Below are 26298 nucleotides of genomic sequence, written 5' to 3'. Positions count from 1 at the left end.
CACATCATCTCATGGACTGATCACTCACTAATTTGCTCAATTAAGAATCTAGTTGTGGTGAGGGAAGGGGGCTGTTAGGGCCCAGTAATTGAGTCCACCTGTTCAGAGGCACTGTGATGGCAGAGGAAAAAAAGGGTATGCGCTCAACAAACATGCAAGCAGGGGGGAGGGTCTTTTCAGGCAGTCTGAATTAAGCTCCATGGTGGAATAAGGCTTAGAACTCACTATTCAAAGCAGACTACATTAAAATGCTTCAGATCATTAGCACTGGTATAAGCAATAGCACTGCCTAACACTATCCATTAATTGGGAATAGTGTTTTGCCAATGATGGATTCTATTCAGGTTTTGAATACATTTCAACTGACATCCCGTTACGGATTGAGACTGCAGAAATAATTAGCCTAAAATGTTATGTTCTAAAGTTTAGAATTTAAACATTTTCAAAGGCGCAAACAACAAACCATACATATTGGGATAAATGAAAAATGTGCCTATACTGTATTCAATAAAGAATGTATGCTGTAGACCGGATGAGTTTCTTCCAACATTTTGAAAGGATATAGGCTTCTGAGACATCTTTGTTGACAACCCTGGAGATCAAGCAAGCAAATGAAGGTGGCAGAAGTTGAAATGAGCTGGGGCCTAATTACATCGTAATCATTCTGTGTCAGTTTATGACGCATGACATGGGCAAGCTTTGGGCTAGGCTGAGTGAATGGGACAGGACACGTAATCACCCGCGCTGTCAACCTGCTCTGTTCCCAGTCCTTATAGGAGGTGCAGTGTTCGGTCGACAAGCCCGCACAATGAACTCTCCTTCAAAGTGACAGCTATGCAGTGAAATGCAAAAGAAAAAAAAAAAGAAAAAAGTGAGTGAGTGCGGCCACTACACCTGCTTTCGCTTTTTGAGCTGTCACCACAAACATCCTTCACACGGTTCTCTCCTGGAAACTCACCAGTTCCAACATGCTACTACAACAACTTAAACTCAAGCTATACATTTAAACTGGGTGTCAAAAGGTTACAACATTTTTCAATCTAATCTTGCAATAATCCCTGAGTGTAGGTTTACATCTGAGCTGACCTGAACCATACATCACGCAGAATCACTTTGTAAACCTATTAGGTTATTGGGACTGTAGACTAAGTTTACGAAAGATGGACTGAGACTATCATAGCTATGTAATAACAAGGAATCATACATTTTGCTTTGACATTCCATGGGAAACGAACGATTGCTGCATAGAACAAAAACAATGACAACAGGACAGCATGTTTCCAGGAAGTGATGAATTAAAAGGATTCCCCAGACTGCATAGCCTAAGAAGGACCGTCTTTGTGTGGAACCCAAGCCTTCACAAAGACCTCTGTATCTTTTATACCAAGAGGTGCATAGCTCTAGGACTACCCCAGTCAATTCAGGTGACATACTCTGAGCTGATTGCAGTCAGAAATTGTAGCATGTTTTTATGGATATTCTCTTAATTCAATGCAGGACAATTACAAAATGAATATGTGACCATGAAAAATTACTATTGATTTTATGGACAGATTCATTTCTTGAACATTTAATCTATGCTAGTGTTCTAAACAGCAATATTTACTGTCTGCAGATTACTGTAAATGCAAAAATAAATTATTGTTGTAACATGCCTATTGCTAGTCAGATATTACTTTGTGGAATAAACACTTCATTTACATACCTTTCCCCCACCATTTAATGAAAAACTAGATGTGGATCTTCCCGTAGACACATTGATACTACATTTAGCCAACAAGGTTTTTAACCTTGCAATGTACCGATTCTAGAAAGGGTAGCTTAATATAAGCCACTCAGCGGCACTTATCATTTTATATCTATAAAACTTTGCCATTCTTGTATTGCTTTATTGCTATAGGCTATTTGAAACCTTTTGCTATTCACTTTTTTCCCCCCGATTGTGTTTTGTATCAGATACATTTTTTCCTTTTTTTGCCACTACATAGCTGTTGCTTGCCACGTCAAAAGAATGTAATTGACCAGAATGTCCGTGTTGTACTGTGCATGTGACCATACATTTCATGACATTGTCAGACTTATCGACATTCAGGTAGACAGGAAAGGGTAACTTCTGAATCCACATAAACCATCTTGAAAAAAGTGAGATATTTTCAGCATATGATCCAAATATAATGGTTGTGGTTGAGACTTCCTCCACGACAGTGTAGAGGCCCCTGGTTCTCTATTTTGAGGTTTCCCCCATTCTCAACACACTACCACTTACATTTTGTAAAACCAGTGCGTAGAAGCATGTGGCGGATTGCTTGTCCATATCTGGATAGCAGAATCCGCATGCAAACGAGCAACAAAACGGACTTTTGTTAACAAGCCTCCATTCGACACTTTAGCTGCATTTGTAGCTGTACAAAACAGCTGTAAATCTTAAGGCAGGATTTACAGTCTGGTTATACAGAAACCTCCCCAGCCCACAAGATTTGGAGAGGTTTCTGCATAGTCACGCAAGCCTTTCCTCTGAGAACAGTCCCCTGCCATTTTCTAAGAAATAGGAAAAGCCACAGTGACAGTAAACAGATTTCTATGGATCGGAGAAGGGGGGGAATGAAGAAACCAAGTGCATGGCTTGAGCAAGTATTACAAGGAGATGGTAGGTAGTGTCATATTGAGTCACTAATTTATTTCACACTTTAATTTGGCAAAATGTGAATTGAATATGAGCATTAGAAGTGCCAAATCAGATAGTCTTCTGAATAACTGCCAGACCTGAATCATATAATTTTTTTACTGGAAAGGAGCTCTGTCACAGTCATTTGCATTTGATGAAACCATAGTGAATAATCGGACTGGTTTTACATAATGCACCAACTCTTAAAATGCAGTATCGTGTTCAGCCAATGGAGTGCATCTCTCTATAACTGACCCTAACCCTAACCCTTTTTGGAGGGGTGTATTCTTCACTTAATTGCTCTTCCCAAGGTCTCAAACATTCTCTGTTTTCCTTGGAGTTTTTCCTTGTCTTCTTTGAGGGTTTGATGGTTGGTTTGGATGCAGTTCTATGGGCATATGTGAAGCCCACTGTGGCATTGCTTGTGAAAAGAGCTATGCAATTTACATTTGATTTGAAAAGTGATAGGCTAGCATTGCAAAGGCACTCTAATAAGTTAATGACAAGAACTACAGTAAGCTAGTCTGACATCAAGTTTGAGCATGCAGGTCAATTGAAATGTTCTTTCCCCAAAAACATGAACTAGCAATTTACATTACCATAGCATTGTAAAAAAGATCGTTGGACCAGTAAGATGTGGAATTCAGCAACCTCTTAGATGTTTGTATATATATTGTATAGCCCTTTTTACAATGTCACAAATTGCTTCACAGATGCCCATAAAACTGCACCTAACCCAACCTAAAACCCTCAAGGAAGACAAGGAAAAATTCAGAGGAAAATGTAATAAACCTTGGCAATTCAGTGAGGTATCCCATTCTACAAAGCTGCTTGGTGATTTAAAAAATAATAATAGGCAGGACACAATTATGCAGTAAGAATAGAGATAAAAGTTAACATTTGAATGCATGGTGCACAGACATTCAGAGTTCTGAATTAGTAGAGCATTGCAGTGTTCTGCATTGTCTGTTTGGGTGTTGTTCAGCTACAGCGCAGTGAGTCACAGAATCAGCATTACACCAGCATGGTCAGGTAGGAACCAGGAGCTCTGTGCAGTACATCAAAGGGCATTAGAGACCAACGTCCGCATTGTCGCCTAGGTCCACAAGACGGTATAGGATGTCTAGGACCAAAAACGATGTGCAAATGTATATGTAAACTGAAACGTCCCTTCATACGACACATCTTACAACTCTCTCATTAAACACGCATGCAAATGCATGAGGTGGCATGAAATTATTTTGCCAAATTGACAGTTTACATGATCAAAATAGGGCCTCCAGTGAAATCTTTATCTTTGAAAACCACCTTTTCCTGAAACTACTTAACAGTCTGTAAATACAATTAACTTCAAACAAGACAAATAGAGGATTTGAATGTAAAATTTGCGCATATTTCATCTAGAGGCATTACAATGTACATGGCAAACAATAATTAGGCCGCAGAATTACTACATTAAATGCAAATCAGATACAAAAACACAATGACTTGGCTGTAGCTTAACCTCATTCTTATTAGATTTTGTCTAATCTAATTTTGTATTCAATACATCTCTTTACTACCATTTCCTTTGCCCACTGAGATAGTACTTCTTTGGTGCAACCTCTAGTTACATTTACCAAAAAAAACAGAAGACGATAGAAAGACAAACAGTCTTGCTGATACCAACAGCTGGCAAAGTGCACTTTCAGTTTCCAGGCAACTCTCGGTTTCAGCTTCTAATTGCAGCCTTTCAAAAACACACACACACACACACACAAATAAAACTAAGAAAACTAGAATGTCATGACCTACAATCTTTCTAAGCCATTAAGGAGACAGTTTGTCATTCCAAACAAAGTATTCGAGAGGGGGATCACAGCATTGAAGGGTAAATGGAGACAATTTTCATTTATTCATTATATATTTTTGTATTAATCAATTAACAATTGTATTTTGCCTTCTTAAGATAAAATAGGCTATACTGGTTCATTAGAGATCTGACAATAGAAGTAGCAAAACATTATATTATAGCCTTCCTCTGGAGCACATACACATTACCTTCAAAAGGAGGAAAAAAACAGGAGCAGACCAACCATTTGTTTGTTTAAGCACTGTACATTTGCAAGCCACAACAACTCATTGTAGAAGTGAGTAAACTGTCAAATCAAATGACAGGACATCCCAAAAAATAGTAGAGGCACATGCCTTGACTGTCCTTTAATCTCTCAGTCCTTAACAACATCTTGGGCAGCAGCTCACCAGTCACTATCAAAAATAATCTTGGCATTTACATCAAAATATGAAAGGAATAAAATCGAATGAACTGTCCTTGTGGGCAAATGCAGCACACGTCTACGTGAACTACATTGTTGCCTGAGGCTACAATGAGCATTGCGATTTAAATGACTTGCACAGATGTAGAAGTAGGTAGCCTACTGAAGAGATAGCAAAGACACTCCAAAAAGGTATGCAAGAGGAATACAATCTAAATAGACATCAGGTTTTGCAATTAAGTGCATTCAAATTGAAATTCCACCCTGCGCTTCAACTGGTTTTGGAGAGTTAAAAGTAATATAAAAGGCAAAGGTCAACTCTTACAGATCATATAAAGCCTACAGTTTATTTGTAAGCTAAGGCATTTGTAATGACTGACAAGCAAATAATAGAGTTTAAGTATCCTTCTAATATAAGAGGTGCATGTCAGTCATAGCTGGGTGAACTACAGGGAGCGTTAAAGCCACTACAGTTGTCACAAAAACCGGTGAGTAATAAAAACGGTACAACACAAGAACTTCTGAACTTACGGTAATAGGCCTACCGAGTGCAGAGTTGGACGCTGACAAGCACCGTGTTGCCAAAATAGTCTCACCGGATGACACCAGTGGCGCCGCTCTGAAAAGTCGTCATTAAATTGGCAACACTGGACAAGTAGCTAATGCTGCAGGGACTCCACTAAAACTTGTCAACAAGAAAAGTGGAAGAGCCACGTATGGAAATACTTTGGGTGTGAGACAGATGACAATGAGAACATTGTCATCGTCAATGAGAACACCGACTACCGTATTTTTTGGAAATAAAACCGCAGTTTCTAACCCTATTTTAAATTTTTCTTGTGGTCTTTTGGTTTTGGTTTACAATTCGAAGCGGCTTATAGAATGTTTTTATAACAAAACAACAGTAGAAACACTTTTTTCGTGAATGCTATTTAACCCGTTAAGGAGTAGCGTCGCACATATGCGATTGTTCGAATGCGGGTCTCACAGAGTAACGTTGCATATATGCGTAGTAGGTGAAACCTCCCAGAAATTTGTTTTTGCAGGTTGGGATGTCTGCTAGCATTGTTGTAGCATTTCTACGAGTATTATGCTTGCCAATTTTGCCCGGAAGCCAACTAAAACTAGCTAGCTACCGTTTCTGAAAAATAACTTGCGCTTTGGGGATGTTAGGAAATATTTATAACTCATGCATCTAAAAGGTAAATATTAGTTCATTCCCAGGCAATAGAAAACATACATTACGCACTACTTTAGTTTTCAAAGTGTTACACAATGGCATGCTGTATTGCATATACTTGTGCATTGCTTGGTATCATTGTTCCCATATCAAGTGAGGCATATATTCCAGTGCGGTTTATAATCCGAATTACAAACACAAAGCTTCCATTCTGGTTTGGTGCGGTTTATAGAAAACTGTTTTATTTTCCAAAAGATTTTGGTACTGTGACAACACGAACAGCAACTACTACAAACCTAAAAAGGCATTGACAATAATGGGCTAAAGGTACTATAGGTAAGATTGTTTCGGTAAAATAAAAAATGTTTTGTCCTCTACAAACATGTTGTGTAAGCTAATGAGGCCCTAGGAGTTGTTTAGCAACACTAACAGCTCAGTGCCAGAGGATTGTCATTTACAAATTTGAGAGAACCGCTACTTTCCAGACAATTATGTTCCAGCAATCTAGTTCCAGCCAATTGCCTTAGGCTGGGCAGGCCTTTCTCCTTGACTCAATTTGGGAAACCAATGTCAATCAAACTTAAGCTCAAAGAAAGCAAGGAAGTTCAAACAAGAACTGGTGGCACGGTTGCTCATATTTGAATATATTTTATTATGTTAACTTTTGCCGTTTTAAATGTACACAATACTTTGGTGCCCCTAAAAAACTGTGCTTTACCTTGCGAAAGAAGCAGCAGTGTTTAATACTGTGTGGCCATGACAAGATATTTGGGGAGAGAGGAGGCTGAATCCCTGGGGGGCACTACGTCTGAGATAAAGTGTTGGGATAAGCTTACAGCTTTACTGTACTCTGAATTATAGACCTTCATTGAATCAGCAGGTAGTAGAGCAAGCTGTTTCACAAAATACATTTTTTGAATATTGGAGAGGGTCCTTCAAGGATGACGAGACAGCAGCTAAAGATAACTGTACCAAAGGGTTGTTGAGTCAATAAATCAAATAAATAGCCACAAGTGTCAAGTTTTAGCTACTAAAGTTAAAAAAAAATATATAGTGATCATTGTTCTCCCTTTATAGCAAGTACTGGATCATCACATGGCTTATTTTGAATTTGCGAAATATATTGAGGGTTGAGGATTGATGAACATCCTCTTCTTTGAAGGCAGACTGTCTTGCTGACAGTTTGGCTAACTGGCTTGATATCAGCAGGTGTTCTGGTACACTGGCCTCTTGTCATAGCTAGATCCAACTTGACCCTGCCCGACCAACCCCCACCACCCCAATTCTACTCCTCATTATACTGATGCAGCTGGCTGCCTTGGGCCTGTGCCTAGTATTGTTTGCTAGCTGGCAAGGCTGTAGGTGGGGGTGGGGTAGGTGTACATTCTTGTAAACTGTTGGATATTGTCAGCACTGAAGAGTCCCCAGGCAGAAATATATTTTTTTACGGTCCATTGCAGATCAGAAAGGTCTGCAATGGCAAAAGGTAAGTCTGTCTGGGAAATTGCCTGCAACCATTCCTCCCTCATTCTTGTATCAGAAACCGGACGTATTTCCCTTGTCTGATTTAAAGTTTCAGTGTGGCAGTTCCAAGCATATTGCTGTTGGTTTAAGTCGAACAAATAACTGATTAAATTTGAATTGAACTGAATATAATTTTAGCATCTCACAGCAGGTTGACAAAGTTCCATCTGTGTAGTGAAATACCGGATATTCCATCCCCCAGCCTCCTACTACCCCTCTCCCCTCACATAGCCTCCTACTCTGACCGCAAGTCATTCAGCAACAACGGTATCTATTACAATAATAAGCCACATTCTTGTCAAGGTCACCCACTCTGGCTCTGAAAGAGAGAGGCTGAACTGGGAGCAGAAATCCAGATAAGCCATGCTGAGCCTCAGAGGATTTCTTCCTCCCCAGCCCTCCATAGTAATAAACCTTATCTCATACAAAAGGGAGACCTTACAACCAAACTCTGGAGCTGCCACTGACAGCTCAGCCCAGTTGAATTCCCATCCAAACACCCAATGATTATTTCCTTTACATCTTGATGTGAACACATCTTTAACAGACAAAAAACGAGCAGTGATTTGCTAATCAAAGTAACAGGTTAATGTATTCTCTATCCACCTGCAAGCCAACAGTACAATAAAATAGGGCTTTTGACACAAACTCTTCACAAAAAAAAATGCTGTTTAATAATGTGTAGTTATATTGGAATAGACCATTAGTCTGCTACTGGTGCCTCATAAATACATCCTCATGTCCTTGAGCCCTTAATATACTTTCATTTTCTTCCAAAAGAGTGGCAGCCTGAAGGCACTGGAGACTCCAGTTTAAAACGATACAAAGCAGTAGAATTTTTATGAGGACCACAACCAACTACGCACAATGGATGTTTAGGTATCGCCTGCACATAAGACATGGAAAACCAGTTGTTATTCAGGCTGTGATATTTCTCAGGAGACCACAACGACAAACTATTTATAGAAGTTCTGTGTTTGCCCGTTTCCCTTGTGCAGAGGCTCCCTGTGGGTGGTGCCTTCTCAAACCACTCAGAGGAAACCCTTGTGTTAGTTGAACATAAGGGTTTTGTGTTTGGAAATGCGCACTGCCTATATTTACTAAGTAATTATGGTATAGGTACAAACATAACAGAAAATGATATTGGCCTACAGGCTAACAGTGAGTAGGTTACATCTTTCACCCCATCAGAGAAAAAGTTTGTAAACATTGTTTTTGACTAAACTTTTGCTCATCAAATGTTTTACATTATTCCATTTAGTGTCTGCTAAATGACTAAATGTAAATAAATAACAAGCCTACACCTAGTGAGTGTTTTATTTTGTTGGTTATTTTTCTGATACTGGTGGGTTACATTTAGTACACTAATCAAAAGTGCAAAGATTTGCCTTGCATTGAGAAATGTTCATTGATGTGCATTAAACATGCTCCCTTTGCAACATAGGTTCACTTGAACTATGCATGTTTGTCAGTCAATGTATGCAATTGACTTTCAGCTGCATTTCACTTTTAAAATGGAGGCTAAAGTAATGTGTGCCAACCAGAACAAAATCTGTAAAGAATAAATAAATAAAAAAACCTTCTATCACTCAACCATGACAGTATAACAAGCCAAATGTTTGTAAGTTTTGATGTATCAACCTGTCCTGCTGTACTCAGGAATTTAATGTACAGATGTATGTGTAGATTAACTGAGTCATTAAACAGCATCATTGCAACACTAGTGAACCCTGTAATGACTTAGGTTCACTTCGAGATTGTGGAACCATTGGCGTTTTAGTCTATACGCTAATATCTGAGTTGTTGTGGAATTTTGACTGTTGTAGTCATTTCTATGTGTTTTACCTTGTAATTGTCTGTCTTCTGCTATGTTTTGTATTGTGCTATGGACCGTTTTTTGCGTGTCCGGAAAAGAAATAATAATATAACATTTTATAGAGCGACTTAAAACAACAGTCTATCCTTGTGTTAATCCACTCTATTCCAAGTAGGCTGGAACTGTTGAATCAAAAGTCAGATGAGGTCTTGACTTGGGGGAGTACCATACCATTTGAGTGGGATGGGTGGTGTCTACAAATAGCATAGTGGCAACACACACAAGCCTGTTCACTCTCTCAAACTACCCAAGACTTGCTGCTTGGATCAACATTTCAAAACAGTCCCAACATTTCAAAACAGTCCCATTGAGTCATGTTAAGCTTCACATAAGTTGATAAACATTAATACTCACTTCAAGTAGTTCCTGAACTTGGGATTTATGGGTTCACATTCTTTTGCATTAACACAGGCACACACTGCACCAAATAGCACTGAGTAGTCAGCCCAACAATTGTCCATTCAGCACCCTTGAAGCATTTACAGAATATATGATAAAAGATAAATCTGCAAAATCCAGCTCTTTCTAACTTTGAAAAGTGGTGAGGTCCATGGTGTAGTAATTAATTTGAATTATTATTATTAATTTTTTTTTTTTTTACCTCAAACTCAGGCAGGACAGACCTCATGTGATCTAAAGATAATCCAATTCAAACACAATGCTAGTCATGAACCATGGTGCTGTTAAATCTAGACTGAAAGACTAGATTTACCAAAGGGATATTTAAGACTAACCGAGTGACAACGCACATGTGTCTGTGATATCAGATGGAGGCCTCAGAAATCCCAGAGACAGTTGTATAGTCAAGGCACATGCAAACGTGTCAGTTCAAAAACAGCAGGCCGTCATGGACCACTGGTAGGGGATCTCACTAAACAAATTACATCTGCATGCCCTTCGGATCATTAAGGAACAGAGAAGTCGGTAGGAGATGTCAAGGGAGTGAAAGTGAATTTAATTCACTGAAATATAAAAGCTCCCATTTCCTCTCTACTGGTCCCTTAAGCAGAAGTCTACAGCCCAGCCATCATAGTTTGATGACCTCGTTAGTTCGAGTGCCTAATCTGCTAATGCCCTGATAAAAATAAACAGGCAAGGCGGCCATGCAAGCCACCCCCCACACACAGCTGCTATCCATGGGCACAGCTGAGGCCGCCATCTCCATTTACCAGGGAGCACTGTCGGAGCACAGTCTGTGCAAACCAATCTCCCACAGACTGTGGTTGGCACCAGACCTTGCTGGCAAACTCGCAGAGAAAGATGTGGGGTGAACACTGAGTATTACAGCTGTTCAACAATCCCAAGTGAGAAATTGTTAAAGGGAGCACAGCTAAGTGACTGTTGACAATGTGTTGTGGTGTAATATGAAAAAGGTTATATGAAGAGGTTTTACAACACAGGCAGAAGGTGTTTTGATGAACAAGCCTGGAGTTAACAGTATTAAGGTCAACAGCAGTTCTGCAGTTGTAAGTATTTTCCTCTTGATTTACCATGATTTATTAGTCCAAAAACCACCAATTGGCTGGAGCTTGTGTGTATTAGCTCTGGCAGTGGAAAATGTGACAATCCAATTTCATGTGAATGAATACACTTAACTGCTGGCACTCTCGCTCTATTTAAGGCATTCCTCAAACTGATTGATATGATTAAAACTAATGTTGTTTTGCAGGTGGAGAAAGAGGCCCCACATACAACACATAATTGAGAGCTCAGCATAATCCAACCACTGAATTACTCCCTATCCTATCTTATAAGAAGATCTCATTACCATACAGACTTTTCCTTCATTGATCCAATCTCTTTCACATCCTGCCAGGCAAATCCATCTGTTTTTGGAATGCTGTTTTAGTTGAAGAAAATTATTACTTGTGTAAACAAATTATGTGAGGGAAATAATGAGACACTATTTGCTGGCAATACATGCTCAAATGAGCCCAGCACATTCTGGGCAAAGTCTACATGTTCTATAATGCAAAACCAAATGCCACATCAGTTTGTCCATTTAGCATTACCAAAAGACACATGGACACAAAGTTTATAAAATCAAGCAGCCTACATCTGTACCACTCATATTGCTCCTCAATTCCCACAAAAATTTTATTGGACTTTAGTGGATTTGGAATGTCCGGACAACAAGGTCAGTTCAGGAGTGGGGAAAAGTGCATTGATAAGACACAGATACAAATATTTTGACAAGGAGCCTTTCTTATCTAAAAAGATGGTAAGCTTTGGGCTAGTTCATTCAAGGACGTTTTACTAGTCTTCATTGAGTTGTTCTCTAACGAGATGACTTTGATAGCCTGGGAACCAGACGAATCTGCCAGCTCATTTTATATTTGCTTTGGCAGATCTCAACTGTTTATCTGATATGATGATGATGATGATAATAATTCATTGACTGTACAGAGGACTGTTGTAGAGGCATTTTCGGTAACTAAGATCACATTTTGTTGCACTGTTCAATTCAATCCAATTGCATCCAGGAGCACTTTTGTCAGCGCCCAGAGGAAATCTAAAATGAACTGACAGCTTCCGATTGGGTCTGGCTATGCCAGGCTACAACTTTGGATTGGACCCATCTTTTTGAGGAAGATAACAACTTATAATAATAAATAAATAAAATAAAATAAAAGCTCCTAGCACCTCAGACATTGTAATTCCATGGCACACAACCAAGTATTGAAGAACTGTGCATAAAAACGACAAGAAATGTTTTTTTTGTGACATTCAAAGATTGTGGCAACTACATGCAGCCTAATCTGGGTTGTGAAATACTGGCTGCTTTAAATGCATCAAGCAGCAAACACAAGCAGACAATGTTTCACTTATGAATAAAGAGCTCTATAAAAAAAAGTTTACGCAAAATGTTGGTCTTGCACAAAAAAACGATATTACACACTGCCGGTAAGCAGATTGCGATTCACCTGGGTTGTGTAAACATGTTATTGCATGAGTATGGCAGTAGCCTACTGTTTGGAGAGTTTTACTGTCTATTTAGTTTACATACTCTTGCTCACCCACCGGTCTCAATCATAATGGTCTGAGTGTCACATAGTCAACCCCTGTACTGCATCTGTACTCCTCTACTAGCCATAGTTTAATGAACTCTGCTTTTTTGGGGGGAATAGCAAATTGTTAGTGGTGTTAGTGGTCTGCACCCCCTCACCTTGGGCTTTCAAGTGAAAGTGATCCACTAAAGGAAATGGTGCACTGGATTTAAAACAGGTCAAAACAAAAGCATCACAAAGTCCTAGACAAGAACAATGAAAAGTAACATGGAAAAGACCATGTTGAGCAAGAGCAATTAAAGGGAGCTGTCAGGCCAAATACTGTCCTACCTGACGGCACAATGCCGTTCCGAAGATGCCACAATGCCGTTTATTCTACTCTACTATTTAAAGTTCACTCGTTTGACATTCCCGAGACAGCAATGCGCGCAGGTAGAATACTATACGTGTTGCCTTCCCGGTCTGTTAAAATTGATGCTAAATAAGTAATTGTTTTGACGAAAACAACTAGCTAGCTAGCAGCTATCGAACGAGTGAAAACTTTAAATTCTAGAATAAACTGTTTTAAATAAGCTTAAATACAAAACGTCCTACCTAGTAACTAGTATAGCAACCATGACAGTTTCCTGCTAGCACGCGTAGATATCTCAGGAATTTAAGGTCGGCATAGCGACGGACGCGTCCTTGCTTCGGAGCGGCATTGTGACGTCAGGTAGGACAGTATTTAACCTTAGGACACTATTTGGCCTGACAGAGCCTCTAAAGGGAGTCCATCCCTAAATTAAAATAACAAAAATGTTGACATTAAATACCAACATATTAAAAAAAAACTAAAACTACAAATATTTCCAGTCATTACATTAACAGTTAAAGGTTTGTTGAATGTGGATGGGAAGGCACTAGTAATGATCTCTCCAAATAAAATACCATAATTTGAACGACATACTCTTGCACTGTAATCCAAAATGTTTGACACAGCTCCCAATGAAGACAGTGTTCTCTTTCATTCCTATCAGCTGCATAATCCCATTGGAAATCCTTTTTAGGGTGATTTAGAAAGGCCCTGTATTCAAAGAGATGAGTGGAGAGGGAAGGGGTGGCAATGATCACAAGGGCCTAGCTGTCTACATGGATTAGAATAGAAAAATAAATCCTTTCATCTCAGAACCAAACTTCCCAGCTACAAAGAATTTACACAGCACAAACAGATGACAGAGGAAGCAGCACAGTCATTTATGAATTTTCATCTTTAAAATATATTTGTGTTCCTTGGGAAATCAAATGATATTCAATTAGCCTGTGTGTTATCACCAGATTGGAGTAAAGCCCCATGAAATCTTTGCTCTCTGGCCTCCCAGCTAGACACATACAAAGATACCCATAAAGAAAAGTGGTATGGAAAAGTAATTAGGGCTTAATCAACCAAGCACAAAGGGGTTGACATATCACCTTAAATCACTCAAAAGACTTGCCTAGTGATTGCACAGGTAAGCAGTCATGTGCCTGAGAGCAGTGACAATATTGTGTAGATGCAATGATTGTGCTTGGAGACATGGTATGTGATTGACGTGTGCAGGTGTGTAGGTTAATGACTGCTCATAGTTACATTGCAACAACAGAGCACATGTGTAACAAGATAACTCAATTCCCTTCATTGATCCTAAAAGAAGTATCTAAATAAACTTAACAGACACCACACTGACAAACCAATGACATTGGATCTCAGGCCGCATACTGACATGATTAATTTGTAATGAGTTAAGGTAGACTAAAAACTTGGTGATGTCGCTACTGCACATAGCTAGTTTGTGACTAGCAATATCCTGCTGGTAAAGCACATCTCAATGTTACGTACTTTCCTGAAATGAAATACAGAATTTAATTTTATGCCCGTTTACTTTGTACAACATTTCTCTTGTTGGAACAAAGATGTCCTGGACATGCTCACAAGGATTACTGTTGAGGCTAGCGTTCAGTTTATTCATTATTAAGATGATTAATTGTTTTTAAGAGTATGATTTCTTCAATAAGCATAGATTGGTTGACTGTAACTGTTTCATGACAACTGATCCAGACAATGCCACTACATAAGGCTTGTGGTAATTAATGAGGACCAGAAGGCCAATAAATGGGTTTGCTGACCCTGTCTAAAATGATTCAAGTCAACACAATATCAATTTTACTCCCATTACAATAATCTGCAAGTAAATCGCACGCCTCACAAACCTGTGTACTTTCTATTTACTGTATTTAGGAATGTATTTAATCACATTAACGGATTCCTGTCTGTGACACTAACCTCATTAGAGTAAAATAAGTTTAAACCACAAAGCCACAGCTCAAGACTGATATCGGTGCACCTGTTACAATGCAAGGTATCGACTTTGCAATGGACCATGGATTGGTTACTTGATTGGTTTTAACTTTTGGTTGAGGGCCACTAGGTCTATCAAGCCATTCAGAAAGCTGCACATGATCTAGTTTACACTGACTAACTGCACTGCAATAATGCTTAAGAATAATTTACACTATAGCCTACATTTGTCATTCATGGAAAATGGGAACAAGTTTAGTTGAGAAACTCAGTGGCAGAGATTGTGGCTCGTTTACGGACAGACAGGCATGTCCCTTTAATGTTGTTAGACCAATAAATTGTCTTATGTTGTCACAATTGTCAATGCACCTTACCACTGATTATACTACGAGACATTGACATTCTAGAAATAGTCTGTAGTGGTTTCCGTATGAGGGCGAAATGTGAGGTCATTTGCAACCCTGGATCAGTGGGAGCCAAATTGAGGAATTTACCAATTGGATAGAATAGAAGGAGGGAGTGTTCACACCAGCCTTGCTTAGTCTGGTTCAACCGAACCCTGGAGCATGTTCTCTGTCAATGCGGTTTGTAACAGTATGACCATTTACTGAACTACATTTCTAACCACAACTTTTCTTTTTCATTTCTGGAACGTTAATAGTTTGGCCTTAGTGATCGCAAACCAGACCAATTGGAAAATGTTAACAAATTTATCATCCTAACATTTATTCGGCTTAGGAACCGGACCTTTACGTGTGAACACGCACTTAGACAACAGTAAAAGACCAAGGGTTCTCTTTCTCAGAAAGCATAACTGGCAAATAGTTCAATTAGGCTAATCTTGTTTGAAACCAGATCTTTTCAATCTGCCGCTTAATGACTTCCTATAGAGCTGTGAGACAGAGAGGGAAAACAACGGCTTATACAGTAGTCCCTCAAGAGAAAAGGGTGATAAATAAACACTGGCAGATAACTTATAGAATAGTCAGCATTTCATCATGTACCACTTATATTTGAACTAGCCTCTGGTTTAATTATAGATTACGTTTAAAGAAAAACTATTTAGACATGACTTCATTTGAGATTTAAGGTAACGTGTTTTTTTTTTTAATATTTGGAGTCTCAAAATATGGTTTACCACACTGGTTCAGGAGTAAACGTATTGCCAACTCTCCCTATAGAGCCAAGGCAGAACATTCCATGCAATGGAAAGAGCCATGTCTGCCCCTCCCCACTGTGTGGGTTTTGTTCTGCTAATCAGACCACATGCCTCAAGGATTCAGTAAGCCTGGAACTGTGTCTGCCTTAATAGACTAGCCCTTTCAACAGCCTTTCCCTCTCATTCCACCAGCCCCATGCAGCTGAAGGACCACAAACAAACTATTCAGTGTGTAGGGGGTTAAAGACTTCAACCATTCATAACACAGTCCTCTCCTCCCCCTTCCTTCCTTAACCTCAGGTCTTCTCCCCCCTCACACTCTTCCTCTACCACTCATGTGCCCTTTCTTTCCTCTCGCCACAGCACAGCCATTTTATTTCCCCACGAATAGCAGGGGTAGGGTAAGATTAATGGTTTATTACTTGAACATTTTCTAACCCTATACCTAACTCAACCATAAAGAGAAAAAATACATTGACAAGAAGCAATCAAAATCTCAAATCTTGGCTTTCTCTCCCTTTTCCCTTTGATTCTTTGTTTGTTTGTTCCACCCTATTCCCCCCTCCCTTGCTTTCTTGCTACTCACGCATTGAGAGGCGAAATGAGGCGCGTTGGAAATTTGCTAGCTGACAATGGAAGACAGCTGCTCTTGCTGCATAAGTCTTTCATGAGCTGAATTAGCAGTGCAAGCTCGCCTCTCACCCTTCCCCCAACATGCCTCTCTCGCAGCGCCCTGATCCAGACACAAATGCACACACGCCTTGTACAAAGCTGAAGAGAGAAAGGAGTAGAGGGAGAGGAAAGACTAGGCACGACAGGGCTTTGTTTGACAGATCTGTGATCACTTTTGCAGGACTCACTCAAGACGTTTTGTGTCCATGTAGCCAACCCCATCCATTTTAATGAGGATATTACTGTTGTGTACACTTCAGAACAATTTAAATAACCTACCTGAGAAAAAAAGACGAGGAATCAATAGAGTGAGCCTGCTCCATTTCAGTTGACTTCGTTCAACATTTCACAAATTTTGAACAAAAGGGTCACAAAAAGGCTTATTTTGTAAATTTGGGGACCAACTGCCAAATTAGCACGGACGAAAATGCTGGCAAAGAACTACCATCCTTCAGCTTGAAAGCTGCAGTGCTGCAATGTTCCTGCCAAAGTCACCTTGTTATCGTAATACAGTAGGAACAAAATAGCATGTGGACTCCCAGCATGATGTGGCAAGGTTCATAGGCTCCTCAACAAGCTTTGTGAAAGTCAACAGTTTATTGCAACACCTTTAGGCGCAAATAAAAAAACAAGAACTGCCTCCTTTAACAATGACTCCATATGTTGAGTAAAAATAGAAAACATTTTCTGTAATGTTTGGTTTTCAAAATGCCCTGGATTAATGATTGTACCAGAGCCAGATAAACAACTGTTTTTTGTAATAATTTGTCGACAAAGTCTAAACATCCAAGATGCCTTGCCTGGAATTCATAGCTGCAGCTAGGCAGGGGCATTCAGGTCTGTAGATGGCGCTTGACTGTACATTTTCCATCTCAAAAAGCTTTGGTGGAAACATCTTGCTATTTAAAGTAACTTGGGCAAAATCTTTTCCTTTGTGTACAAAAGCAGAACTTGCACCACTCTAGGAGCCTTCAGAAAAGAGCATGAGGGCACAAATCAAGCACCAGCATTTTTTTAAGGTCAAGGAGACCGCTAAATGTCTACAGACACTGTTTATGGCCAGAAAGGACCAGGTTCCAATATTAAATATTTCCACACAAGGGTCTCTCGTGACTCTTGACGAGGATTTCCTGGAACACTGTCCGACAAGACTATAAACTCAGTGGCCCGCAGCGTTGCCACTACCATTCACTAGCAGAGCTTCTGCTCTGTGGTGGGGGATGGGGGGTGGCGGATGGGGGATGGGGAGTAGCCTATGCTTCAGCCTTTCTGTAACAGGCAGAGAAAATGTACTAAATACAACCGTATAACAGCTAAAATACTTTTCAAACTTTGACTCTATTTCAAATCTTGCTGTCCACCGCATGGTATTCTCATGACTAGATTTTCATTGGAAAGTTGGAGAGGAAACATGACCTAATTGGCAAAACACATTTCTTCAACACAATGTAAAGAACCCTGTAAACTTGCTGCACATAGGCGCTACCAAAACTACAGTATTCTACCCTTTAAATGAATTTACCCAATTGAATCATGTCTAATAAGAAAGAAAATATTGCATCCATTTTACATTCCAAACTGCTTCTGTAAAATGCAAGAGAACCTCAACAAGGTATTTAACAGCTTGCAATTTAACGTTTTAGGGAAATAAAAAGATAGGTTAATTAGTAACATGTGTCCTATTCAAAAAGAGAAAACAAATATGAGGTCAAGATTTGAATGAAATGGTGCAATATGGAAGTCAGAGTAAAAGCTTTACTTTTCTTTTTAGTCAAGATGTTTGACCGTCAACCCCAGATCCTCAACACCACAGCTACATCAACAACCATCTAAACCATATGTCCAGAGTGGAGGCCATGTACTTGCAAACCGTCCCTCAAAATCTTCCCTTTATACCTCCCATTTCAGAGACCTGTATTTGCGCTTTGCCTGTAACCTCAAAGCCGTTAACGTTGTTTTGAAGACAGAGGCTGATGGCAGACATGTGGAAAACAATTAGTGTTGAGTGTTTTTGCTGAAGTAATGAGGGGCTCCCCAGGGGCAACTGTTTAAAAATGGCAGAAGCAGTCGTGTAAGAATCTCAGCAGCTATAAGCAAAATGCCTCCATTGATCTTTCTCAATTCAAATAACAACGACTTCTAAGACGTGCCTACATGCATACAACAGAATGTCAAAATCACAAAAATAAAACCAATAGCATTGTTTATTTAAATGTGTCCTAATTACAGGCAAGACAACACTAGTTTATAAACTATAAATAGGTGGGGGAAATTTCTATAATTAATCATGTCCAAGAGATGTACTGAGAGGACACCTACTAAACTGGGAAATCAACACCATAAATTCTTGAAGCATATTCATCTTGTATGTTGTTTTCTGATGTTTACATCAGTTTTTGTTGATTTCTGAATCATTACTAGAAGTCAGTCTAGTTTCTAGAACAAGCATGTCTTTGTTGTCTGTTGACAACGACACTGTGTTCAGTCTGGTACTGTAGACAAATTCAGAGGAGTTTTTGGCTCTTGCAAAGCTTAGTATCTTGTCCGTCTCCTTTGTAAAATCTGTGTTCTGTTCTCACATCAATTGATCTAAAAACCTTTCAAACGTCAAGTCAGTTCCATGTAGGGGTGGACGGTATGAACGGCATAGAAATACACCAGTAAAAATGTTCCGCATCCTGAACCAGTATTGCACAAATGGAGGAGAGCCTTGTTTTCGGTTTTATCCTTCGTTTGTATACACTACTTCTGACATTTACAGAGACAATGTAAAAAATACAACATGTAAGAGTGTAAACATGCAAGCAGAGATGCCTGGTTTGTTAGAATTGTGAAATATTTAATGTAGGCCAACATAATCAAGTATTCAGCCACGTAATAATTATAGCTAGCTGGCAACAAATATTGAAAGAAGTTCTCGTGCAATCCCATAAACGTGTTGTTGAAAGATACATAATTTGCTCTTCGTCCGTGGCAAAGAACTGCAAAAGTTGGTAAAATACATGAAAAAAACATAGGCCTACTACTAGAAAGCCTTTTTTATGGGCGATGGCTTGATGAAACTTAATGACAAAAGCCACAAACCAGAGATCCTAATCAAACCCACCCCTTATTATGGCCCTAAAACTAGCGTAATTTGAAGATTGCGAACATACAGACCTTTATACCAGCTCCTGTGACATATCCCAATCTCTAATATTTAAAGGAAAGGGTTAGGTCCATGAGATGCTGGCTGGGGCTCCAAGGTCCTCCTTCATTTTTATAGAAGCCATTGATGAATAGACACTCTGTCTTATCATGGCGCTGTCTCAGCTAAAGATTTTTGGCAATGTTGAGGGATCAACTTTAAGTCCCATTCTAACTCTAAATAGGCCCATTTCTGAGTACTAGGTATGTTTAACTGGATTTGTTTAATTAAGAATAACAAAGCTGTATGACTGTGGAGCTGTCCAGTCCACATAACTCAAACGGTCTTCCGTTCTCTCTCCACTTGAGAGGATGAGCACCTGTAACCGTGAAAGGATGTCAATCACTCGCAAAGTCATGAAACCAAATAAACAACATTGCGAGTAGCCTACAGCAAAACACTTTCTGCTCGCTCAGTCAGGCAGTGACAAACAGGGTTGAGGATAGTACAGGACACTAGCTAGCACTAACTTTAGCTAGCTACAGTAGCACTTCTACTAGTAGCTAGCGAACTCCGGCTGTTTGTTAAAATTGTTTGTGCTATGTGCATTTTGTATTTTAGTCCTTAAAGGCAGAAGATGCAATGTTGTAGAGAAGCACTTTTGGTCATATTTGCCTAAATAAACGTAACATCTTGATAGCAAACAATACATATAAACGGTTTGACGGTAATATGAAATGTATTCAACATCTGTGGGCGTCGCAAGGCTGTAATAAACACAACCACTCATCAAGCCGTACCCTGACTAATGATTGGACGAGCCATCTGTCCGTCTACCTACCTACCTGCGCACACTCTGCCCCCGCACTCAATGCTCATTACTCTAGTTTTGTAGGAGTGGCTTTGAGGGGAGGGAGTGGGATATTATGGTTTGAATAATTTGGAATTGAAGATAAAATAGCTAGCTTTGCACAACTTGCCTACACAACCATAAGAATAACTTTAACAATCATTAATTGTTAACTTGTTCAACTATCGGTTAAGGAAAATGCACAAAATGTGCAACCCTAGTTGAAATAGGCTACATTTGGAGAAATGTTTTAGAATTCAATAAGGCCTTTAGGCAGTAGTTCAAACATATTAAGATGGACAAAAGATATGTGGCCACAAGGTAAAAAAAGTGGTTTATGGGAAAGCAACCCAACAGAGCAAACATTCTATCAAACGTGTCAAAAAAAAAGCGAAAAGGGATTGTAGAATCGGTGGTGTACCAATACAAACCTGCAAAGAAAACACCTAACGACACATGGACAGGAATTAGTTGTTTTTCTTCGGGGGAAGACATTCTATGTACTCCCTCTCTTCAAAACACACTCATCTCCTTTCAGAGCCCTTTAAAGCCCTGGCACTAGTTAAAAGGAATGTGCTGTAACACAATAGCACCAGTCAGTCGGTCACAGGGAAGAAAAGGAAATCAAGCAAGCTCTCATGAGACCCCATTCTCCCCAAACAGGACATCAGCAGCTACACTGAGTGGGGGCCATGCTCTTTCACTCTTAAGCACAGCCTTTTTTCACTCCTTCCTCTTTTGAACTGACATTGCCAATGTAATTTTCCATGAGAGCTGCTCCATTCGTCAAGGCCAGCATCACGTTGAGGCAGCTGACGAGTGCCTGGCTTCTCCAGGCTTGTATAATGAGAGGCGGGAGAGGGATGGGGGAGGGGGAAGCAGTATTGGAATTGAGGAAGCAGAGATGATTTATTTCAGCACCAAGAGCCAATGCTTTAGGGTCTCTGTCATGGGACAGAGATTGTCTAAAACACTGGTTAAGAGTCTGAGTGATTAATCATAAGAAAACTGCATTTGGGATGATTAGTAAGACAATCACATAACAAATTCTAGGCCTGGTCAAAAACATTACAACTATTAGTAGTATGCCTTATCCAAATCAGCTGGTGTTGTCTATCTGACTTGGCACGGATAGCGCTTATGTTCATGAAACATGAACAACAGATTCATGTGCAACATACTTCAAGGCAGTAAGTACCACATGTCCTGATACAGTGGTAGGAAAAAAATTTGGTATATAAAACATCTGAAGGTGGAAAACATCCACAGGACAAATTAAGCTACTATTATGGATTAAAAAACAATTTGAACCCAGCGGTGACCCCTCTCCTTTGTTCAAATGTGTTAACCCATGCTCAATTACCTGAGCAGCTTGAGTATTTTCTGGTTGCTTTTGCCCTTAGATTTCCTTCCATGTTTGAGTTGTCTGAGGATACTCTGAAGCATTCCTGACATGGGGAACTTGGGTTTAAGGAGTCAAACTGGCCTCTACTTCCAGCCCTTTCAGCCCTTCCCCCTAACACTTCACTTTCTACGCAGCACAGAAAGCCAAGGCGCGCTCTGGCCTCACCCCTCCCCCACCCAGTTCCAGCAGGCATTACTGGGGCTTGTGGGATTAAGAATGGAGCCCAACAACAGACAAAACAGTCCCCAGCACCTCCCAGCACTGCAGGCTTTTGTACTGCATGACCATGAAAAGGCTGCTCTGCTGTGCACAATACACACACTGATGAACCAGCTCAATAAGGAGACAGGATATGTCCGGGTAAATAGTTAAGCAACTGTTCATTAGTTTTTACTACAACAACATTCCCATTCAGATGGGAGAAAGCAAAGCAAGTTATTAGTAAACCAAAAGTAGCACTAGTTATCAGGACTTTCATTGATTTATTTTCATAAAATGTTGAGAGAAACATGCTTTGACATTAACTAAGATCAATCCCCAAAGGCACAATGTGCCCTGTTGTAGTCAAGCTACTTGATATTGTATGATATTATGGATTCAAAAGGGATAAAGGAGAAATAACAGGCATCTACTTGTTGTTATTATCAGTGACCTATGCACTTTGTAAAGCTCTCTCTTGGAAGTCGCTTTGGATAAAAGAGTCTGCTAAATGAATAAATGTAAATGTAAATCTATAACCTTCAAATATAACTCCAGCCAAACCAGGATACCAAAAGGGTCTAAAAGGATAAACTCATCAGCACTCTTACCCTCGGGAAGGCCTACAATGTTTGGGCTACAACAACTAAAGCTCACAGCTCAGCTAATTGCTCTTGGATTCACAAAACATCAAAGAGTATGATCCAAAGCAGCAAATAAAAAAATAACTCTTACCTTTTCATTTTTCACCTTCTTCAGTGTTCTGCATTCATTATTACTATTCTCCAGTTCCTCTGGTTCAGTTTTAATGGTCAACGCTGGGACTATCCCAACAGATTCAAGTGCATTATTCCCCATTTGATCGGCTCCAGCCAATTCTGTTGATTGTGTGTTCTCAAAGGGGGCACTGCGATTACCCCCCATAGTAGCTTGGGATTGAGAAACAACCTCCTTTTCAGCAGCAGTTACTGCCACTACTGGGCCTCCCTCACTTTTCTCTTTCTTACTTTTCCCACCTGCCCCCTCCTTGTCTTTTTTACCACTAAGCACTCCTCGGGAGGCTTTGCCACCCTTTTCTGTGCTTTTGCCAGTGGTGGAATTGTTGGCAGGGGCCCCTGCACTACTCACTGTGCCCGTTGGCTCTGCTTGGGTTCGTCCCAAAATTTCTTTCTTGGCCCCATCTCCAGCTGAGGCCTTGTTACCATTGTCTTTAGAGTTCTTGCTGCGTTTAGATTTGGATTTGCTTTCTTTGCCCTGAGGGCCAGAAACAGGACTAACAAACCTGATATTGTCAGGCAACGCTGCCACAGCACTTGGTGGTGCTGCCATGGACCCTCCGTCCTTGGTGCCAGACATCTCGAGTTTGTCTTTTTCTAAGTCGGCGTCGAGGTCAATAATTAGATTTCCTACACCGATGTCCCACTCATCACCGCTGTCGTAAGTGTCCACCGCATTTGAGTCCACACCTTTCCCGCCTGCAGTGCCACCACTTAGGGACATTTTAGTGCCAACGGCCCAGGTTTGCCTCAATGAGGTCTGACACCTTCTCAGACGGTTGGGGCACTAGGGCAGGGGTTAGAGAATCCTTACGGTTTAGGTATTCCTTTCCCATTTACCCACATTTTTGCCCTGAAGGAAAAAGAAAAACAGAGTTAGCTGTGATAACACTAAACACTTCTACTAAAAATTGGCTGCAGAGGCAGATACTTTTCCAGTCCAAGGTTAGGTCCAAGTCATTTACAGTCTAGTCAACCCTGAAAATAGTATTTACATGCATTTTCCTTACAAACACAATAACATAACCACTGGACAACCTCCATGGGAATCCCAATGGCCTAGCTCAGATATCTTAAGACCTTCCAAAAGGTTACTATGGCAACCATACGAAAGTGTAGGCCAAATCCTGACTGACGGACAATGAGGCCCAATTGTTCTGAGGGCCGGCTCTCGCGCCACACAAATCTGCAGATAACCATTGTCACTCACCTTCAGAGGTTTGAAACAAGACATGTTATTTGAAGTGGGCAATGAAAACTCTGAATTCTTTGTTGTTTCAAAAACATTTGACTGAAGATGGGGCAGTGACATGAAATTAAGTGAAATGTGTCTAGTTTTGGGAGACAAATAAAACACATTTTATTTTACTTTCATATAGATTAAGTAAGTATCACTAAAAGCTGTTAAAAGTAATGTCTTGCATTTTGAAACATGTTGTGAGACGTTCGTAGCATTTCTTGGTACGATTTCTCTGTTCCATCTTCATCAGACCGAAGACTACTTCACTGACTCCACTTCAAATAAAATTACATCAGGGAAGGCAGACCACAACATTAACCCGATATCTGTTCAAAAACAGTCTAAGCTACTCGCAATATCCATGTCCAGTTTAAGATGGAGCCCTCACAATTTGGCTGAAGCAGTTGCATTATTCTGCAAATAATTTACTGCACTTATAAATAGGCTGTAGCCTACCTCTTTTTCAATATGACTTGCCCACAACAGTTCTTTTAAAAGGGAAGGATTTTCATGTTAACATATTGCTACAAAAGTTGATTATGATGAATGGACTTTTACTTTTGTCACCCTAGCATTCAGAAAAAACGAGCTGTGCCAACAAAGTAGCCCAACTACAATACTACAAAATAAAATACAAGGTGTATCATCAAGATACAGTTATCAAACTATGTGTTTATATTTATGAGAGTTTGTATAAATTATTCAAAATTTCTAATTAAATCCCTTTAATTCCTGCATTCCCAGGAAGTTTCCACCTCAAATTTCCCCAGATTAACTTTGCATAGAAAGTTTCTGGAAATTTACAGAGACTTTTTCGCCACTTTGCAACCTTATTTAAGATACCCATTGATTTATTTGACAAAATAAGGATTCTCATCTCAAAGGCTTGCCTACCATGCTCAAACAGCTACGCTTGGTATGCCCAAGTTCCCCTACTCTGAACAGGTGGTCCTTTTGACTGTCTCCTGACCACCCCACCCACCAATACACACACAACTACAGACTTTGGCATGTTTGCTGATGATACTGGTATTCTTACAATGACTGTAAATAACATCCATTTACAAATGTACAATTGTCTTTCACATTTCACAGAACATGGCAGGGTTTGAAATTCACGTTTTTACTTGGTGGTATTGGTGCTCCCAACTTGGAAAATTTTGACGCACCAGCAAAAATCACAGTTAGGAGCACCCACCAAATATCAAGGAGCATCACAACAACAACAAATTATGTTATAGTTTTACAGGGCTTCATGGGGGTTGTTTTTGATTGACTGTATAACTTGATACAGCTCTCAACACGGCAGGAAAAAAATTCTAAGTATGCCTGCAGCCTGTCCCTAAATTTTTGCGGGACAAGTTATCCCTTACTTCTCAGCGTGAGAAATACAATGTGTTGCATGAGAGCGTGGGAAATGTTTGAAATGAGTGAGTCTCACAGTAAATGCGTGAAACTTGAGAGCCCTGGATTTCTTTTCCGCGCTAGTTAGCTCCTTGTCATGTGACAACAGAGTGCAGTGACAAGGAGTGACTGACGGCTAATATTAAGCAATCTAAAATATGCATTACTGTGTAAAGATTGCGTTTAATTGGTTATGAAACATTGAATAGAATGGTGGACCAGTCAATGTATCAGGTCACAGCGGGCACTTACTGAGTAGTAGACTAATTAGCGAGTGTTTTGTAAGAAATTAAAACAAGTTGCACCATAACGATTATTTGCACTCGCACAAATGCTTTCAAATTTTTGGGTCGCACAGACACAATTCCAGGAGCAAATGTGACCTAAATGGTCGCAATTTCAAGCCCAGCATGGGGTGGGCTGAGCGGGGACCAGGACCTTGTCCCCTTTCTGAACATCGCAGACATGGCCCCTCACAACCCCTCCAACGCAGAAGTAAATAATTAACACTCACATTTGTAGTGCTCGTCTCCCTCTGTGATAAGGGACTTGCTGGGGCAAACAAACCCATCACAAAATAGTTTTCAGAGAAACCAGGGAGGTGAGATCAATACACCCTCAGAGAACTGAATTCTGATTATGTTC

The 26298-nt window shown here is 40.0% G+C and overlaps 1 protein-coding gene across 3 annotated transcripts in view; it reads right to left on the bottom strand.

Moving 5' to 3' along the window:
• The window catches only part of LOC124481548 (zinc finger protein 609-like), a 48140-nt gene that overhangs the window by 14833 nt on the left and 7009 nt on the right, over window positions 1-26298 (bottom strand). For all 3 annotated transcript variants that reach the window (XM_047041594.1, XM_047041593.1, XM_047041595.1), the window contains exon 2: window positions 22969-23862. In XM_047041594.1, coding sequence (XP_046897550.1) covers window positions 22969-23733 — 765 coding nt within the window. In that variant the 5' untranslated portion in view covers window positions 23734-23862. The remainder of the gene's footprint in view (window positions 1-22968; window positions 23863-26298) is intronic.

Source organism: Hypomesus transpacificus, chromosome 19 (genome assembly GCF_021917145.1).
Source record: "Hypomesus transpacificus isolate Combined female chromosome 19, fHypTra1, whole genome shotgun sequence".
Taxonomy (NCBI): domain Eukaryota; kingdom Metazoa; phylum Chordata; class Actinopteri; order Osmeriformes; family Osmeridae; genus Hypomesus; species Hypomesus transpacificus.
The sequence above is the reverse complement of the archived record's forward strand: the minus strand, read 5'-3'. Positions and strand labels throughout refer to the sequence as shown.